The sequence below is a fragment of the Pithys albifrons genome, chromosome 3 (assembly GCF_047495875.1).
Source record: "Pithys albifrons albifrons isolate INPA30051 chromosome 3, PitAlb_v1, whole genome shotgun sequence".
Taxonomy (NCBI): domain Eukaryota; kingdom Metazoa; phylum Chordata; class Aves; order Passeriformes; family Thamnophilidae; genus Pithys; species Pithys albifrons.
The window spans coordinates 71,124,210-71,145,552 of record NC_092460.1 but is presented as its reverse complement, the minus strand read 5'-3'; the positions used below and the strand labels follow the sequence as shown (position 1 = coordinate 71,145,552).

The 21,343-nt window shown below is 40.8% G+C and overlaps 1 protein-coding gene across 1 annotated transcript; it reads left to right on the top strand.

Annotated features, from left to right (window-relative positions):
- Positions 1 to 10,489: 10,489 nt before the first annotated feature.
- LOC139669491 (prolactin-like) lies at positions 10,490 to 14,310 on the top strand. The gene is made up of 5 exons (XM_071549984.1): positions 10,490 to 10,520; positions 10,607 to 10,758; positions 10,904 to 11,011; positions 12,064 to 12,243; positions 13,908 to 14,310. Exons 1-5 carry the CDS (start codon positions 10,490 to 10,492, stop codon positions 14,100 to 14,102), a joined length of 666 nt encoding a protein of 221 aa, XP_071406085.1. The 3' UTR covers positions 14,103 to 14,310.
- The last annotated feature ends 7,033 nt before the right edge of the window (positions 14,311 to 21,343 follow it).

The following is a 21,343-nucleotide window of genomic DNA, read 5'->3' as shown; positions in this document are numbered from 1 at the left end:
CTTTGTCTCCACTCATGTAGTTTTTTCTTCTATTCCATCTTGTGGTCAGGGGATCAGAGAGGAATTAGGGAGAGCAAAAGTCTTCTCTGTGTCAGTTGTTGCATTGGCTGTGGTCTGCTTGAAGCTTCAATTCCCCTTTCTTCTAATGGTCTCTACCCTGCCTACTTGCAGCTGGGTCAACTCATCCCTGGCATCAGCTATGCACTAAGAGATGATAGGGTGTCTGGTATATAAACCAGGAACATCGGCAGGCATTTCAGCAATATTTCCTAGGTAAGATCTCTTCCCATCACTTGTGATTCAAACTCTGCCATCCAAATAGCACTGTCTCCTGACAGGACAGGCACACTGATATGCACAGAGGCAGAGTGCCCATGGATTGTGAGTAGCAGCAGATGGGGACCAGTGCACAAGAAAGAGCAGTGCTCGGCCTCCAGCTTCCCTTGCTCCTGAACCTGTCTGGAGCAAGAGGGGCTGCTCCCAAGAGCTGTGGAGAACTTGGCAAGTGACACACCAGTCTCTGCAGCACAGTCCAGAAGAACCCCGCAGTCACGCAGGTCCTATGATTCCAGTATGGAGTGTAGTAAAGATTACCCCTTCTCTCAGAAATATGAAAAGATAAGGAGAGCAGACTGGAAGGGTCTTGTAATCCTGCCTGGTTATGCTTGGTTCAGGATAGGAGGATTTTTACTTCTCTGCCCTTCATTCACACAATGGTCAGTTAGAACAAATACACAGGGGAAAGTAAAATTTCATTTACAGGACTGCTTCTCACTTTTGGAAGGATATTCTGGCCACTCCTATTGAATAATTCCTGTCCTGGGAACAATAAGGATTATTAGGAAATTCTGAAATAAAGCCATAAGTTACATTACAGTAATTTGGTATTTAATTATTTCCTTTGGCAAGACTTAAATGTAAACATATGAGCATGCTAATTATATACATACATTATTCATTCCAATTTGTTTTAAGTATGTCATATTTCATCCTCGTCAACTACAATGCCCAACAGGACCAGTGGCTTCTTAACACTTGGTAGTAGGTTTATTTTTTCCAAGGAGTTTGACAGAGACACGTGAAAGACAGACACACACTCCATGTGACAGTAAATAAATTTAGAGACAGCAGCCTCTATAAATAATCTATGTTCATCATCTTATGTAAGAAAGTGGAAGGTTAGCCACTAATTCCAGTCTACTAAATGGTTTGCAGCAGTTGGGTAAGAAAACCTGCAGGCTTTCTTGCTATCGTTATGCTGTCACATGGCTGCAGTCAGGGAATGACACAAGAATAAAGTCCATAAGCATGTGAATATAAATGAAAGTACAAGTCAGTGATTTGGAAAGACACACCAAAAAAACTTCTAGAAAAACAGCAATAAGGGAGCAAGAAGGAGCAGTTTTTCTTTTCTATTCTGAATAATTTGTCACTTTATACAATATTTATAGCAACATAAATATCAGAAGCACATGCAGCAGTCCTTTCTCACCACAGAGCACCTAGTCTGTCCAGGGAAGGATTCCTGAGGTTAGAGCACAGGAGCTGAAAGGCAGGGAGTTTATTCCTTGCCAGGAAAACTCCTTGCACCACCTTAGAAGAGTCATTTTTCCATTCAGCGTTTCTTTCATCTGTAAAACTACCTCCTAGCCCATAAGTGGGATAGTGCATACTGTTAGTACTTCCTTAGAGTACAAGATCTGGTTCTCTGCCTCCCCAACTCCTAAGAACTGCTGGTGTGGTGAGCAGGGAATAGAAAAGCTTTTGAGTTAGGGGAACAGAATTTGTTCCGCAGAAGCCAACACAGGACAGCTGTAAACTATAAACTGGGATTGATATTTTTTATTTTTATACAAATTCACCCTCATATGGTCAAATTGTAACCTTTTGGAAAAGGAAAACATTTTGTATACATACAATATATCCTTCTTGGCATTAGCTGCAAACTTTCCAGGTGATCCCACCTGCACTCAGCATCCTTCCTTCCAGATAATGCAGCTCTAAACTACTAGGAGATTAAAGACCTTGGCCATGGCACTTGAATTCAGAGTATGCAACATCTCACCTGCATTGCCTCCGCTTCCATGCTGGGCTCTGAAACCCTGGAAGGATTTGCCCAGTTCAAATATGGAGAGGATATGGACCAGTCCCATGTAGAGCAGTTTGGGAAGCACAGGTAGAGAACAGGACCTGAATCTGTCCTTCCAAGGTTCAGGTACATTCTGTCAAGCTTTAAACCTGACTAGTGAGAAGGCAAATAGAATGGAGCAAAAAGCCTGGTGAAAGAAAGGGAACAAAGATTAGGGATTAATGAGGCAGACAGGATAACTAGATGCTAAGCCTGAGGAGAAAGACTGCTAAAAGAGGTAGGAAGAAAGGATTCAACTGGTTGAATAGGTATCTCCAAATAAGAAGGCAGAGGAGAACTGGGGAAAATATCCAGATAGTAGAAATATTTGGTGAAGGGAATACTTACTGTGTGTCAATGTTTCAGTACCAGAGACAAGACTGATTGTTCTCCTTGACTACAGCACAGCCCCTTTCCAGCTTGAGATGGAGCAAAGTGTTCCCAGGTCTCACTCAGCAACACCTTAGTGTCAGTAAATATCTCTGCCCTTTTCCCATATATGAATGACAACTTACCACTGCTATCAACTTCTTACCTTAAAACAAAAATATATGAAAACAGACCTCAGGGTTCAAGCAGAAATGAGTGAAACCACCTATTTTTTCCCCTCTGGCTGTGGTGGGGGAAGTATTTTCAGAAGAGCAGAGCTGGAGCCTAAACAAAATATTTTTATATCTGTGTTCAGTAAAAGTGCTACTTATATATTAAGCTTTTCATAATCTGATGTGAGGCTATTCCTCAAGTACTATTCATATTCTTTGCATGGCAAATTGACTATTTCAATGAGTATATAATTTCACTGTGCCTCTTTACTTATCTGCAAAATGGGTGTGATAGCATCCCTTCACCTCAGGAATATGCTGGGATAATAAAGTAATTAATGTTTGTGAGCAGACATATATTTGAGAGCAATAGAGAGAATCCAAAAGGGAAATGATTATGTATTCAGAATGGGTTTGAACAGTGGGTAGTAAATAAGGCATGACAGCACACAGTGAACAACAGGAGAAAACCAAAATTCACTAGCTGCCTATTCAGTTGAATAAGACAAAGAAGAAATCATGAGAAAAAATACCATTCAGTCATGTCATTCAAGTTATTGGCATTTATGCACAAAGAGGGCAAAGGAAGATTCCATAGCATAATTAGTATTTTCAACTGCAGCAAGGAGCATTTTATAATAACAAATGCCTTGATAATATTCAATAATATGAAAAAAATGCAGCAGAAAGTGCTATGCAAAGTATTTGACAAAGTGGAGGACTTACATATTTATGTTATTTTGCCTATAAGTCCTCCTATAACAAAGCAAAGCTTATGATCTTGCCAACTGCTCTGTGCTGTAAAATATTATTATGCCACCTAGACCCATAACAGGAAGACACAGCTTGACAACACCAGACACTAGGCAGATGTTAAATGAACTGCAGTTAGCTTATCTTCATACTACACTCAGAAAAATTTTGGAGCTTTGGTACCTCTGACATGTTTCTCTTCTACAAAGGTGACTTCAATATGGTAGCAGATAGAAAGTCACAATTTAAAGGAAGCATACTTTTACATCTGTGGGCAATCCTAGTGTCTTCTTCTCTACTTCACTAAATGCTCTAAATAATTTGATTTCCTAAGCAGAGGACATACCATGTATTTTTTTCCAAATGGATACTACAGAATTAATCTTGGGGGTTGCAGTTAATTTTCAACTGTGCTTATCAATAACACAGACTCAGGACCTAAAGCCTACCTCTTTGACATCAGTATGAACCAACAGTAAATTCACTGAAGTTAGTGGAGCTATACCAGCATGATGGTCTAACCCAGTGTTTATTAAACTCAACCAAAGCTGATATTTAAGTAGGCACTAGTACATTGCTTTGAAATTTCCACCAGTATGTGACAGAGATATTTGTATTTCCTTAAAATTCTCAGAACCAATGTAATGACTTTTCCTGAAATTTATCTCCAGGAAATTTCTGATCATGAGCTAAAGAATGCATTTTTTACTTAATGTACTTGCAAACTTTAAATACATAATTTTGTCTTTCTCTACAAAAAAAGTTTTTCCAAATATAAGCCCATCTCCTCTAAAATTTAATACATCTTTTTATCATGTTACTACTGACCCTGTTGACACAGCAGTGATGCATTTTGTATCAGGACAAATATATCCAAGCTTGAAATATTTAGTATTGTTATAGCACATCAGAGGTACTATATAGACTCTCCTATATGGACACTGTAAGGAGTAGAAAGGATGATGATGCACTTTTATGTTTAGGGTGCAGCTCCTTTTAAGAAGACTGCCTTCCTTTATAGTGGTTTAGAGGAAAATTGAAGCATTTCACAAAATCTGTAGCTGGTAAAATATGACATTTCACTTCTCTTGGTACTTTTAAGACAGTAAGAACATTTTTGAGTATTCAAATAGTAGGACTCAATCATGCCTTTCTCTTTTTTAAATCTATTTTTATTATTTTTGAAATATTTTACATTTATAAGTAAGTGCATTCTTCAGTAGAATTGGAAATCTCAGAATGCAGAAATTATTTCCACCTGAAGTTTCACTGTCTAAAGAGTATTAAATATTTTAGTTATAGATTCTACCTTTCATGTTCAAATCTGGTTGTTTGTTTCTCCAGGCCATATTCAATGCCAATTGCAAAACTGAAGTATACAAAATCTTATAAAAATATATAACGTAAAGTTAAGATCTCCTAGTGTATATTACCCTTTCAAGTTTCAGTGAAGATCAGAGTTTTCACAGAACCTAGTTTCCCCTGTGGCTGGATGAATCCTTCCAAATCAGAGTTAAGTAAACCTTCTATCAGACAGAAGTAAATTCACACATATAAGCAAGCCCACTGAAGCCAACAGAAATGAGAACAGAAATGTTCTCCTCTTAAATATACATTGAAACAATATCCAAGGTAAACATTACTTCATAAATAAAACATTGAGACACTGATTTTCCCACTTGACTTGTGTGATGCTTAGTATGGTGAAAATCATTGATTTACTGTAGTATCTCTTCAACTTAGCAATTTTTTGCTCAGGCACTGCACATAGACCCCAATCTGCCCTTAGACAACTGTTTCTACCTCTTTAGGAGGATGTATAACAATACATTATAATAATAATGAAGAGTTCTAAAACTTAAATTATCTGAATTTGTAACTGGGTCTAAATCTTCAGTTTTATTTAATCTTTATTTGCATACAGGTTTTCCCTAAAACAGCACAGAAGTTCATTATGATGAGTAGTCAGCAGATCCACTACGTAATTAATCTTCTCCAGGGGGTTGGAATAGAACAGAATTTTTAAAAACATGTTTCTCACCTGTGTGCTACAATCATAGTCACAAATATTAAGGAGGATGTTTTCCTGACATCTTTGTAGCCCCAATCATGGAACATCTGTAATAGGATGTTCAGCAGAGGAGCAGCAAGAGAAGCAACACATCTGCTCTGTTTGATGTGTCAGGCACAAGTTCCATCAGCTCCTGGTCAACATTGGCAAGCATAAAATGAAGCTCTTCTGCTCCAATTCAGTCTATATTCATCACTCTAAGCTTCCCTGACAATCAACAGACAAAACCAGGCACCACCAGAGATCAGTGACAGACACCTATCACCAGATGAATCTCAGAAAGTGCCCATTTCTGAACTCTGGATGCCTAAAATTAAATGAGAAAAATCCTATCCTGGGTGACTGGAAGAGAATTTCATGCCCTGAACACCCATTTCTCTTTAGTATTTTGCAAATGAAGGATGAAAATATCCTTCCCTTGAGAAATTTGCCCCACAAGGACCCAGGACTCCTCAGGAAAAATTCTTATTTCAATGCTTAGTTTTCCAGAGTGCTGACAAGAGGATCAGTTCTTTTATGGATGGTATTCATTAGGTCAGAATACAGACATAGGCAAGAGAATGCAGGAGAGAACAAGGTGGAACTGTGGAAGGAGACCTGAGGATGGTACATTTTATTCTGTTGAACCACCTTTGCCAAATTAACATGATGAATGCAGAGAGCAGCTCCAGCTTCCAGCTCTGGCAGAGGACCACACTTAACCAAATTCCTTTTAAGGAATGCCATGAATCTGAGGCAAGTACTCACCAACATACATGCCAAACACATGCATATCTTCAGTTCAAGCTCTCTGAGGTACAAAGAGAATCAGAATAAAATATGAGAAGAGGAGCTGTGATCTCCTTTAGGTCTTTTATGTTTGAGCTGAAAGAAAGAAGCACCCAAAAACACATGCTGAAGAGGCAGTGTGAGTTATTTGGACATAAGGAGACCATTTGGAGTAGGAAGGTAGGCCTCCAAGTGACAGTAAGAAGCAGTAGCTGAATTTTTGCTTTTACTGATGAGATTGTGAAATGCAAAACAAACCCCTGTAAAGTCTTCACATAAACCTGTAGAAGAGACATAGAGTGTTCTCCATGTAAGAAATTATAGAAACATCAGGAGAAACAGTAAATTTGTTTGCAGAAGCCAAAAGAGGACAAAGAAAGTAGGAGACTTTGTAGGAGGCAAAAATGAGGAGCTTTGATTATAAAAAGTCATCATAGATATAAAAAATAGCAGATTTAGTGTAGATCAAAAGAGAGAAATATAACTGAAAAGAGCATAAAAGGGAGGAAAAAATATCTATCTAATTAATGTAAACAACTTCTCAGTGAGTCAAGAGTTATTAAATGATATGCAGTGGTGAAGGATTTTGCCCAGAGTAACAAACAGAGTCAAGGACTGTTGTTTTAAGATGAAAGGACTAAAGAATGTTTATACTGTGAAGAGTGAGAGGAAGGAGAAGAAGAAAGATATAAAGGCAGAAAATCTACAACCCAGAGTGTGATGAGGTATGTAAACAATTCACTTTTAAAAATATGTTGGGCAAACAGACAGTTATTTCGATCTGAAAAAGCAACGTTTGTCCAAACCCAAACCTTGTTTCCATTTTTTTCCAGCTATATCTATAAATTTAATGAAAAATACTATCTATTCTTACTTACCTTGTACTGCCTGTGTCTTTGGATTTTCAAGATTGCAACAATCAAGACAAAATCAGTAAGTTGATTGATTAGTACATGAATGTAGGGTGGGAGTCACGAACTGGACACAGCTCTTTCCATGAGAGAAGAGAGAGAAAAGCTGAAAAATTAGAAGTGAGAAAAGCCAAACACTTCTACATGAAGCAGTGTTGTTTACAGAACTCAGAAAAAACACAGATTTGAGACCCAGCCTTCAGAAAATGGTTTACTCCTTTAAGTGGGTAGTCAACTCTTTTTTCGTTTCCCTTTTAAGATCCAGATTACATAATTTCCATATTGTTTTATTCAAGAGCTCATATCATCAACTTTCAAAGCAGAAGTGTATGACATGTCCCTTCTTGAACTGCAAAATGTGCCTGTTGTTATGTTCTAGGAAAAGGGCAAATCAATAGTGGGCAGTATTCGGTTGAAAAAAAAAATTCAGCTTTTACTCCTTCATGATGTAAATTTAGGAGTGATTTTTGAATACATGATGAACTCCAGTTGGTCTTGCACTATAAAACTTAGGCAGGCTGGAAAGGAGAGAGGTCTGATATTGCCCACTCACCCTTCTGCCCACAATGGGATGAATACCACTGCTGACTGTCTGAAAATTCTTTGAGAGTTTGTAAGGTAGGTTAGATAATGATGGAGCCTTCATGGTGTCCCTGAGCAGTTTGTTCCAGTCCCTAACATCTCCTAACTATTACAACCCAGAAATTCTTTCAAAATGTCTGATTTAAATCTCTGTAATTGCAGTTTAATTCCCCGTTGTATCTTGTATTCATCATGAATTTGGTGAATAATTGATTCTCTTCTTCTTTGCTGCTACCATCTGCACATCTAAAAACTGTATCTTTGCCTCGTCTTTCCCTGATAGACAATGCCCCCCAAACACACACACTTACTTCAGTCTTTACTTGCAGGCCATGGGGATTTTTAACCTGTTATCATTCCTGCTTTTCATCTCTGGACTCTTTCCAGCTGGTTCGTATCACTCTTGAAATGGGATGTGCAACTTACAATGCAGTGTATGCCAGCAGAACACTTTCACATGTCTCACAAACAGCATTTCAGAGGACATCACCCCGACTGCAAACCGAATGAAGAAATAAATAATGCAAAGCAACAGCAAGACACTACTGACGTACGTTCAGCTTGTTATTTTGTGCAAATCATGATCCCCTTCTGTTTGACTGCTGCTTTGTTCTGCATGTGGGCAGACTAAGCTACTGTGTAAATATAGTATTTTGCATTTTTCTTTACTAAACTTTACACTACTTTCTTTAGGACATTTCACTAGTTTTCAAGACCATGTTGAATTCTGAAATGCAAGTGACTTCTTCAAGCTCAGTGTCATCTACAAACTTAAAATATCAGTGAAGAGCCAATAAAAACAATTCTTAAACATTGCTATACCTTTCATTAAGAAAACAGCATTTTAGAAACTGTAACCTTAAAAAATTTTTCTAATTTACTGTGGATTCTTTCCTCTAAACTGTATTGTTTGCTGTTCAAGTAATGTACATTTTCCACAGTGCAAGTTCACAGCTTCTTCAAAATCCAAACATTTTCCTCACATTTGAAGGAACTTTTTTTGGGTAAGATTTGCATATTGTCAGGATTTCTCTAAGACTTGTGAAAACCAAAAGAAAATGGCTAATAACTAATAAAGTCATTGATCAATGTGTTCCCATATGCACACTACCAATGTTTTTCAGGTCCTGTCATATGCTTAGTTGCACATTTTCTGATAGTTATCAGAAATAATACTAATATTCCAAGTCTTCAGCTGGACCACAAGCCAGAAGTAGTTTATCAGCTACCAAAGACCTCAGAGCTATTGCCAAGGCTGACTCTATATTCCCCATTAAGAACTGGCTCAACAGCATTAACCACTGAAATTAATTGCATTTTTTTATTCATTACAGATACTGCAAAGGTAAGAGAATAAGAACAACCTCTGCTCAATAGTGTAGATCATTAAGCACATCTTAATTAACTGGTTTTAAAATTAATTTCAGAAATTCCAAAACATGAGGAATTAAAGTATCTTATGGACCTATTGTGCTATTAGCCTTCCCAAATGTGAATGCTTTGGAAATGCCACTGTGACTTCATGCCAAATGCAGTAGCAGATGACAATTCCTTTTCAGATTTGGCTAGAGAAGCAGCTACCTTTACTAGCACCCACACAGTGTATAGGTAACCAGGTTCCACCTCTCCATGTCTGAGATCTAGTCAAACTCATGTCTAACACCTCCAGAATGAGTCCTAGTTACCCCGTTGTTCTTAAAAGGTGGGGGAGAGGGATGATCTTCATCATTCTGGTGCAGGTATGGTCTTTTCATTTTCCATAAATGAAATCGGGATTCAGACGCGAAAACAAGACTCTAGCATAATGGCTATTTCATGTCATATGTATCTCATTTCTCGGCAGGTTGCTCCCCGGCAGTGAAAAACCCCAACAAGAGCAGAGCTGACTAATATTCCTCGTGAACAACATCTCAACTTCTGTTAGATGTCCTACAGGGCTGCTCAGGATCTCATGACAAGGAATAGAGGACAGCAACCATGTTCAGAGCACTTGCACCCCTTCAGCAATCCTGATCTGAGTCCTTTGTTGTGTTACTCCCTGAACCTTTTAGCCAGATGGGACCAACCACTCTCAGGCACACTTGGACCAGCAAGCATCCAGTCACCAGCTATCACATCTTCAGTGTTCGTACCTCTGATCACCTGCAAGAGAGCAGGAAAAGCAGATCTGATCTTCACCGTGTGACTAGAAGAGATGGCTAAGAGATGAATGTCATCAGACTAGGCTTCTCTCCTACCCCTCATTTTGCCCGTTGCTGTCCTTTTATAAACCCTCTGTTTCCACGGACATAGGCAGTTTTATTTGCCTGGGTTCTTTTATCCCACCCTTACCCCGTCCGACGGCTGTGGTCGCGGCCCTGGGCACGCCACTTCTGTGTGGGGCTGCAGTCGCCACCGCTCTGCCCACGGTGGGGCTGTGACAGCGACTCCCGGCAGTCCTGGCTCCGCGGCGGGCGGGCGGCTGCGAAGGTCGGTAGAAGCCCTACCACAGAGCCCTGGAGATCCATTTCTGGTGGGTCCGGAGTGTTGCCGGGGGCAGTGCTTCTGTCGGTGCAAGGGACGCCGAGGCGGGAGCCCCGCTCCGGGCGGCTTGCTCACGGTGGCCGCGGGCTAAGAACGTCAGGGAGGGACCCGTCAGCCCCGGGAGAACCCGGCATATATAAGTGATGCAGGGGATTCTCCGGAGCCGACCGAGCCCAGCCGCTCGGCGCCAGGCAGAGGGCTCCCCAGCGCCATGGCCCCCGCCTGGGCGGCGGGAGGAGCAGGTGAGGGCGGCGAGGCCGGGCGGGGAGTCGGATGGGTGGCACACCCCGACTGCACGCGCCCCTCGACTCAGCCGCGCTCTCCGCAGGTGCCGTCGCAGCGCTGGCGCTGCTGTGGTTGCTGGTCTACGCCCCGAGGGACGCCGACTGCCACCCTCTGACCGTGGCTGATCTCTTCGACCGGGTGATCCGGCACTCGGGCAGGATCCACAGCCTCTCCACGGCGCTCTACGCCGAGCTAGTGAGTGTAGGGCCGGCCCCTTGGCCGCGGAGAGGGGCTGCGCAGCCCTGGGAGCGGCTGCCGACGGAGCGGGATAGTAGGGGAAGGTGGGGGATGGTGGGTAGTGGTGGTGCTCTCTGTGTATGCTTGTTTTCTTCTTCCGTAGGAAAAACACTTTCCTCCACGTGATAACGAGCTAGGAAAGCCCGCTCGGAAGTGCCACACTTCGGGGATGCCGACCCCCAACGGCAAAGAATACGCCCAAAAGATCCCGGTAAGGAGGGACGGCGGTGGCAGGCAGAGATGGGGCTAAAGGAGGTACCAGAGGGGTTGGGGGACTGGAAGAGGGTTCCGCGGGTCACGCTGCCTCCTTTCTCCCCGTTGAAGGAAGGGGAAAATACCTCCTGTCCCGTCAGAACCCCCAAATGTCTCGTTCATGACGCTGTGATGCTCCTCCGCTCTGGTCGGACTGGAGATAGGCAGAGAGGTTTTATGCTTCCAGAGCTTCATCAATAATTTGGATGGAAGAAGCTGCTAGATTTTGACCCCAAATAGGTGCACATCACAGAAATATTGCATATGAACCCTTACTTTGTTGAATTTTAAAAGCTGCATATGGCATATGGTTACCTATGCTCAGATTATATGTATTAGTTATAATAAGGATATTGCAGTAGTACTTCATCAAAATGACAGAGAGACATCTTTTGATTTTGTTGTGGCAGTCTCTCTGGGATGGGAACTTAGAACACACATTGTGCGTGTGTGGCAAAGAAGTTAAACTAGTCAGTGTCACTGCAAAGTACAAAAAGCAATCAGGAGAAAGAAGTAACAGTCATTAACTCTGAATTCGTAGTTAGGTAAGGAGGAAAGAACAGCAAATTGGTTTAGACAGTTGTAATGGCAAAGAGAAAAAATCATTATTAGTTTAGAGAAGAGCAGGAAGAGTTTCTTCAAAGAAGAAGCAAATTGTGAAGTCGAGGATACAACAATGGGATAAACTTTTGCCTCTAGGAGACAGATGAAGACAAATGTTAACGTTTTGGTTTTTGGTTGTGACGGAGTGAGTTGCTTCCCCAAAGACGTCCAGAAGGTCCCCTGGAAGGGTAAAGAGAGATGAGGTCCTGCCCATATTAGCTGAAAACAAGACAAATATAGCTTTTGGGTGTTACTATATATAAGCAATTAACCAGAGAGAGAGTGGCCCTGAAGTATTGAATTGCAGATATAAATCTTAACCCCACTGAGATTTCACAATGAGACTGTTTAAGAGTATTCATATGACCTGCTGCAAAGTAACAGAGCTTTATGGTGTTATTTTATAAGAGAGAAGAACTAACTCACTTGATACTGAAACTTTTGCAAGCCTGGAAAGAACCACTTTCCCACTTTAACCACCATATTGAACACCATCAAGAGCTACCTGATGACAGCCTTAGCAAAGCTAAGCAAATCAGCAACATGGTACATGAGCTGAAGACTGGAGTTGAGAAAGTAACAGAAAAGGTAAGATTTTCAATGTAGCTTTTATTCATACCAGTTATGCAGCATGAGTGACTTTGGGAAGGGGGCAATGTCTGCTCCGACTTGGGCTTGGAGGCTCTTATCCAGCAAAATGCTGGATACAGGCATCTTCCTGTCAAAGAATGTGACTTAGTTTATGGATTGGCAGATATGTAGATGGCATGATAGGTGTCCATACCTGTAAAGCAGTGTTTTAATAATATGAACTATATGAAAGACACAAGTATAAAGACTAGAGCCTTCTACAGCTTCCCATATGAGCCAGTAATGACTTGACTTTTCTAGGGCAGTAAAGGGGAAGTGGGTAGACCACGATAAATGCCTAATTGTTTTCAGTTTTATTTGGATTTACATTTTAAGTAATTCAAGTATTGCTGCTGTCTGCTGCAAAGAACTCTTTCCTAAGGCAGTAATTTTCTGCTGGGATAAGTTCTCCTAGACAACAGTGACATGGTTCAAGTCAAATGCGAGTCACAAAACAATTTCAAAACTCCATTCCAAATTCTAGCAGATCATACATAAATTATTGAACATAATTTTTTATTATTTCCATATCTGTCTTTTCATTACTAGCAAGAAGTCCTGAGCTTTGCATTTCTTGTGCATTTGTATCTAAACTTATTTGTAGTTTTGGCTAAACCAATGGAGGCTGTGTGCCCATTCTCTGAAATGGGCAAACTACCAAGGTGCCTGTTTCACTAAAAAAGTGACTGATAAACTGGTATCTCCACCAGATGACCTTTCAGCTTTATGAACACATGGGGAATACAAGTTTTAAAATGATAAGCAGCTCATAACTACAATAGGTTGAATTGTACCCTACTCTAAAATGTAGACCTGATTAGGGTGACTCAGTGCTACAAATGGAAATTCCGCTTTCTAAATGTAGCCACAGTTTTGGGTTAAAACAGCCTTAAAGTTTAGAAGTGTTCAGCCTCAAAGCTTGACCTTTGCTTCATTTTGTAGCTGAAGCAAGCCATCAAACTCTAAATCAGCTACACACTTTTTCTGTATTTACTTGCTTTATTTTTTCTAAAACACCTTTGAAGGAACTGCCAAGAAGGAAAGCTTTGAAGTATTGACCTCTCTGTACTATGGACATACCACAGGGTAGAAATATAATTACAAAAATTAAGCAAACAATGCAAATGCATTCCATGTTTTGCAGCTGTGTTTTTCTGTAAGAAAGAAAAATTCTAAACTTGCTTCTGTTGTGAAGCTGCTGCTCTGAGATGTGATCGCTGTCTGCAGAGTTCACCAGGTTAAACAGCACTGGTGAATGCTCATATTAGAAGCTTCCCTTCACAAAACTCATTAAAATAAATGGCTAAAAAAATCTCAAGACTGATTTGCTATAATACTTCAAGAGGACATAATGATTACCAAACAGGTGTTCCTCTACTTAAACTCAGATGGAGTTATACTCCAGTATTCATTACTGTCACTTAAGATCATTTCAGTCTATTCTAAACTTTGTCTAAATACCATAAAAATAAAAAATGTTTTTCTATGCAAGGAACTTTACATATATCTTCAATAAGTATGTGAAAGATCTTGAGTAGCAGAGCCCAACATAGTGATAATATTTTCAGAATTTGTTGTATATGTAGTTACAAGTTGTACTTCTTTCTCTGTTTTCAATACAGATGCAGTCAATGGGGATCATCAGCAATTCTTTAAATGGAATGGCATCATCTGAAGGCACTGGTTTATCAATTATTAATGAAGCAAATATGATGAGTGACTCTGACTTCATTCACTGTTTCAGGAGAGATTCCAATAAAGTACAAAGCTACTTAAAGATTCTCAAATGTAGGATTATGCCAGAGAATAGTTGCTGAGTTGTAATCCCGTGACAAGTAGTCTTCAGCGTGTTGTTATAAAGATACAAAAATAGAACTTAAAAATTACCACATTTACAGTAATTTTAATGGAAAAGTGGTTTTGAAATTCTCTGGCAGCTACTTGACACAGCTGACCAGCGCAGATGAAATACTAAATAAAGCATCGTGTGTATATGTGGGTTAATACACCTGATAAAAAGGAGTACTCTAGCAGTAGATAAATAAATGTTCTTGCACACATACACTGTGACAGACTATATTATGGCTGATGGACACAGTTTAGACTGATGAGTTACAGAAAGGCTTGGGCTGGAAGGGACCTTAGTAATCATCTAGTCCCAACACACCCTGCCACGGGCAGAGACACCTTTAACTTGATCAGGTTGCTCAGGTCCCCATCCAACCTGACCTTGAACACTTCCAGGGATGGGGCATCCACAACTTCTCTGGGCAGCCTATTCCAGTGCTGCACTACCCTCTTGAGTAAAGCACTTCCTAAAATCTAAGCTAAATCTCTCCTATTTTACTTTAAAACCATTCCTCCTTGTCCTATCACTATTTGCCTATCACTATTTGTATAACGCCATTCTCCCTTTTTTTTTTAAGGCCTTTTTTAAATCCTAGAAGGCTGCAATGAAATCTTTCTGGAGCCTTCTCTTTTCCAGGCTGAACAACACCAACTGTCTTAGACTGCCTTCATGAGGTTCCCATGGGCTTACTTCTCAAGCTTGTCCAGCTTCTCCTGGATGGCATCCCATCCTTCCGTTGTGTCAACTGCATTGCTCAGCTTCATGTCCGCTGCAAACTCACTGAGGGCGCACTCAATCTCACTGTCTGTGTTATTGCTGAAGATATGAAGAGCACCCATCCCAAGACAGAGCCCTGAGAGAAACCAGTCATCACTGGCCTCCACCTAGACATAAGAGCCACCAACCACAACTCTCTGGCTGCATCCATTCAGCCAATTCCTTATTCACCAAGTAGTCCACCCTTCAAGCCTACGTCTCTCCAGTTTGAAAAATAAGGGTGTCACGTGGGACCCTGTGGAAAGCCTTACAGAAGTTGAAACATGGTTGAAAGTGAGACTCAGTTTGTATTTGGTACAAATACATCTATATACTATCAATAAAATATACTTTTACATAAAGAAAATGCTTCCCCCCATTTCTACATATCTATCTACCTGAAGAATATTGCTTAACACTGAAGAGTGGCATTGATGTTGATCAGGTCGTGTAACTGTAGGACCAACAGCAGGCTTTTGTGTTCATGTCATACTTCTTACTAATTCCTATGGGCTTTCACATGCGTCCTATAAGATCTAGTTCCTAGCACTTTTATTCATTTTATATGCCATTTTATACCTGGAATGGCTTCACTGATTTCAGTAGAAATGCCTGAAGAAAAAGTTTCTCTGTGAGAAGTAAGTCAGAATTTTGGTCCAAATAGCATTTCAGTCCAAGAGCTGAACATGGTGTAGAAGTAAGACTTTTTCACATTCCACATGCTGACACAGCACTTTACAGTACTGATGACAAACTCCATTGCAAATAAAAATGCAAAAGCTGACATGTATTTTACAGAAATTACATTTGCCAGCACAGGGTGGTGCTGATGGCTGTGCATAGAACAAAACTTCTTTGAAGTCAGATCCTGAACGAGCCATTTGGACATGTACTTATAATCAACACAGATTTATCTTTAATATTCTTGACTATTTCATAACCGAATGCTCTTTTCTGGCCTTCCCTGTTCTTGATGGTTGTTGACAGTAGCTGGAGCTCAGACAGCCAAGAATGGAGAGTAAAATGCTGGTGATTATTTAATAATGATACTGATTTGGGCTTGAGAAACTCAGCAGGGAAAGATTTCAAAGCAGCATTTATGCAGACCAGAGGAAAAGCTTGTTCAGTTGCATCTCTGTAACTGCCAATGTCCTCAAGTATCTGCTGTCTGGTAGACAACTGATGTACTTTTGCAGCTAGAAGCTGTGAGTCTTCACAGTTCACATCTGGTCCCTGCTGTGACAAGTATGGTAGAAAGACAAGGGGTTACATTTTGCCTGCCCTTGAGAAGTTCCTAGCTGCAGTTCCTTGAGCAGTAAGATACTGTGAACACATAACAAAGTAGCAACATTCATTATGCGAGAGGTGACAGACATGGGAAGGGTAAAAGAGGATGGTGGAGGGAAGCTCCCTCCCAGACCAGGTCTGCCCAGTCCCATCCTGCTCCCGAGGCACCGCGGCTGGGGCTGATGTGTGGCCCCTGTGCTGCCACAGGCTGCAGGGCCCCGCGGCGGGAGGTGACCATGTTCACATGGGAGGCAGCCATGGCCCCCATGGCCCTGCTTGGTGGCACTCAGAGTGAGTTACAAGGGGACTAGAAATCAGCCGTAATGGCAGCTGGCAGGATCTCCCAGGGGTTGTGGCTGAGAGTCAGGTGGAAAACATGTTGTGAACAGAGCAGATCATACAAATAACTCTCATGTCTTTCAAGGCACTAAAACCCTGGGAACGTTTTTCAATACAGAAATGGGAAACACAAAACGAGGAAGTGGGTGGCACATAAGGAACAACAATGCGCTGAAGTATCATCCATAGTCATTTGTCCTCATTAGTGCTATATTTCAGATTTGCCTTTAGCTGAAGCGAGGCATGTTGGTAAAACAAAAGCCTTCCTGTATTGCCAGCACTGCCTTGTTTCCCCTTGTAATTGAGGAAAAAACTAAGCAGTGGGCTGAAAAGAGCATGTTTTTCTCTATGGCCACCAATGCCTCCAACAGAAATAACAGTGATGTTGGTTTTTGCACAGTCTAATACTTCATCTGCCTGATTTTTCTCCAAGATAGCAGTGGAACTAGTTAGGAGCATTTGATAATGTAAAATTGTGTGCTACAATTAAATGCTTTGGAGTTTGAGAATGCATGACTTGCATCTGAGAATATTAACTTAGGAGAAACAATTCTGTAAATTAATGGAAAATCAGAAAATCAGGATTGGCTTTCAGTTAAGCACTGGCCTCACATCCAATAACCTGTAACACTGTATGCTATAGGTTAAGTCATGGCATAATTTCTGTTTGTGAAACAATTTGTTCCCATTAACTTTCCTTGTCAAAGAAATACATTTAAGAACTCAAAATTCCTCCAGTGTTCTTCAGATCTTATTCCACGAAACAAAGCAGGATAACCCCAGAATATCTGTAGGGAAATGAATTACATATATAAAGAATGAAGAGAATATTGTCAGAAATGGATGGACGAAGACCGAGAAGCAGCAGAACCTGTGGGAATAGGAATAGATAGTGGACTTGAAACTCTGGAATTTTGAATGTTGAAAGATTTTCTACAGGTTTTTGGTTTTGCACCCCCCAACCCAGACGCTGCTTCTACCTCCCACATTCATTCCCCTCCCGTGTGTTCCCCCTCCGGTTTGTCCCTAACGTTGCACCGCTGAGGTGTTGGGGCCATTGCCTGAGCACAGGCCCTGCTGTGCACTGCCAATGCAGCAGCTCCAGGACCCGCCAAGAGATCTAAACTGGGGCAGCCCCTCCTGAGGGAATCATCCCTGCACCGCTGCTGGCACAGCCACTGGAAATGAGCCTGCTCATTCTGCACGGCCTGCCCCAATCCCTGAGTCCCTATTGGTCAGTTCTTCTGTCACTTCATGAGCATCTCCCCATTGGTTATTTGGGTTGTCAGTTACCCATTCTGCCCCTGCCCTCACCCTATTGTGTCCAAGTTCCAAATCCCTCCCCTCAGATTTCCTTCTTCTTTACAGGACTCTCTTCTTATTGGATGTTTAATGGTTGCAGACACACCTTTCACCCACTCCCGTTTAAGTTTCCACCCAGTTCCAAGTACCTCCTAACCCCTTATAGGTCGGCTCTTTCATTAATAAAGTGCTTCTTGGGTTCACCCCCATGCTGAGTGTGGAATGTTCACTGGGGAGCCGTTTCCCTTTGGTTGGCAACCATTAAATATCAGCATTTTTGTACAGTCCAATTAATTTTTTTCAATTATTAGAAGTTGTTTTTGTATGATAATTTTCCATCACTATTTCCTGATTCATTTTTCCAAATGATAACAGATACGACAGAGACACTCCCAGTGATTGAAAATTGCTTTTGTTCCTTTTGTAATGTGCTTAATGGTTTTTATAGTGTATCTTAAATTTAGACTGAATCTGATATATGCTGATGTTTGCATGCTAGATTATGTGACTAATGTCACTTGTAGTTTAACTCTTACCTGAAACCCTATGATAGCAAAGCAGAAACAAATGGAAAGAGTCTTCTTTGCACAATATACATTAACATTCAATGTATTACATTCAAATGCTAACCTGCAAAATAAAAATTACTCTGAAAAACTGAAGAATTCCTCAAGGGTTGGATGCTTATAAAAACTGGCATTTCTGTGTGATTGAACAAGCACTGGAAGATCACTCTAGAAATGCTGCCTTGTGACATTCCCATCCACCAAGCCCACATTCATTGCTCACAATGACAACCAATAGAAAAACAAGGAGTTGCCATTTTCTGGCCATTAATTTAGATGCAAGTCTGCATGGGGAGCATCTCAGATCCAGTTTTAAGTATCCCACACAGCATTACACAGCAGCAGTCATCTGCTAAAAGCAACAGTCATTAAAAGACTTCTACAATCCATGGCAATTCCGTCCACTGTGAACCTTTCTCTTCAGGGACTTTTTGGTCTCCCCATGGTCCAAAGCTTCATCTCAATTTAATTGGACCCTAATTCCTCTCTGGTCCTTTCTTAAGGCACTATTTACAGCTATCTTCTTGAAATTGGTTTGTCTTTTCTTCTAGTCTGTGAGAATCAGTAATGGTCTTCTTGGTGAAGGGTGCTGAAGCATATGAATCTATTTAATTTATGTTAGTCTTTTGACTGTGGGACATATATTCATTGGAGGACCTGTGTGACTACAGTGATGGCAACTGGTATACTATTATTCTGACACTGAAGTTAGTAATGCAGTTTTGTGCCTTAAAGCAGTCCTGTTCTTCTCAGCAGATCATAACAATTTCCTGTTTGGCAAAGAATCAATAAAAACAAGATAACTTTAAGAAAATCATTTTATACTGTAAATCTGTATAACTTGTGTGCTGACACAGCTGTGGTCAGGAAATCCAGCTTTTAGGAATGTTATATGAGATGCACAGAGGAGCTAGTTGGCCTCTCATTACACAGTGTCACAGTTGTCTACACACAGTAAAACATGTCTCTGGCTGTGCCTGATAGAGACTGGAAAAATCTGCATCATGATACCTTTTGAAAGTCCAAGAGCCTGATCTAGAGAAGGAAATCAGCACCCTCTTGTTAGGTATCAGGGAAGCTCCTCTGAGTATCTGACAGACTTTCAAGATACACATTTAGACCCATCTGGAGGATCTCCAATTGGTGGGATGAGAAAAGCCTCTCCTGCTCCTGAGGTTGCGCAATGAGATCCCAATGTCAGCAGCACAGCCTGAGGGCATGGCAGTCCACAGCTTGGGTAACAAAGCAAGTACTGAGGTCTCAGTCCTTTTTCCCTTTCCCTGTTGTATTCTGTATTACATTAGCATTGATAGGTTGCCAGATCAAACAGAGAGGTGTCCAGTGAGTGTGACTATCTGCTTTGTTTGTGGCCGCTAAAGAGCTGAGTTTAACTGCAGTTCACAATTTGAGGTACTCAAATTCTCCTCAGCCCAGGATCCCAATAAATGTCCATAATACTCCACAGCCTGCAAGTATAGTCTAAAAATGCTACACATGGAAATACCTCAGATACTCTACAAGCATGTGGCCAGATCATCCATCAGGTCAGATCTTTGAAGTCAAAGTAGTACATTCCTGGTTTTAACTGTGAGGTGTCACTGGTATCTATTATGTCACTCCATCGTACCAGATGCACTCTATGCCTTACACCTCCACAGTGTGTCTCTTACAAAGTGCTTCAAATACCTGCTGGGGATTTTGCCTATAATTTGTGTTCTCTTTGTTCTTTCTAAAACTAGTATGCACACATAATTTGAAGAAAACAAATAGTACTTGATCCTTCACAAAGAAAAGGCTGGCACTGTAAATACATTTTTGTATTCATACTGGGTGCTATTTCTCATTTACCAAGTTTTCACAGTATAGACTGAAGGGAAATTTCTTTAAATAGCACAAAATGAGAGGAATCAAGGTTATCTGTGTCATGGGACAAAAAATCCATTTTGACTAATTAAATTAGACTATTTTAGATGTAATTAAAGATTTACATGTGTATTTCTAGGCTTTTTAAGAAAGCTTGATCAGCATTTTCAATTAAAGAATGTTTCATCTGGCACACTGAAACTATTCTAGCTGTGGATTAAGAATACTGATAGAAGGTATTATGAGATTTGGAGGACCACAAAATGGTGTAAGTTTTAATAGGCTACAGTGAAACCAGAACATGTTCAAATTAAAACACGTCATATTACAACTGTGAAACCAATTCTGCGTGAGCCTTGCTTGATCTTTGCCTCCCTCAGTGAGACATCTTTCACATGTATTCTGTTTAACACATCAGCTCACGGTTTTGACAACAGTTCACATTTTGTACTTACAACACCATCAACTAAAAGAATTTCCCTGGAAGCCCTATGAATTTCTTCTCCCCCTCCAAAAGTGTTGCTTCTAACACTAATGCTTGACTGACCTGCAGTAAAAGAATACAAACAGCTGTGAAGACTCTTCCATGAAAGGTAGGATAGAAAGACCCCAATCACCCCCACTATACACTGATGTCCTCTGAAATGGGAAGCACTCAAGAATACACACACACACACACACCACCACTTGACGATTTCATGGTAATTTGGAAATACTTGCAATCCCATTTCACAAGTATCTGGGCCATCAACTTTTGCTGGCCCTTCAGATAGGAGCTGGTCAAACAGAGCAGGACTATGACTTCAGCAGGACAACTGGAGGGTAAATTCATCCCCATGTATACACAATCTGTCTGTCCCCCCAGAAGGTTTCAGGTAGAATTTGAGTTGATTCTGGAATTTCAACTGCAAGGTACGACTAATCTCACATTACTGAGCAGCATATAACACACTAAATGCGTTCAAGGGCCCTCTGAGTGTAGGTATCCAGGCAGCTTACAGTAATGAAGGTTTCTAACTGCAAGAAAAGGTAACTTAAGTTTTCTGTACCGTTTTTCCCTTTAAATCAAGCATAAGAAATCCCATGCAAAGAATGA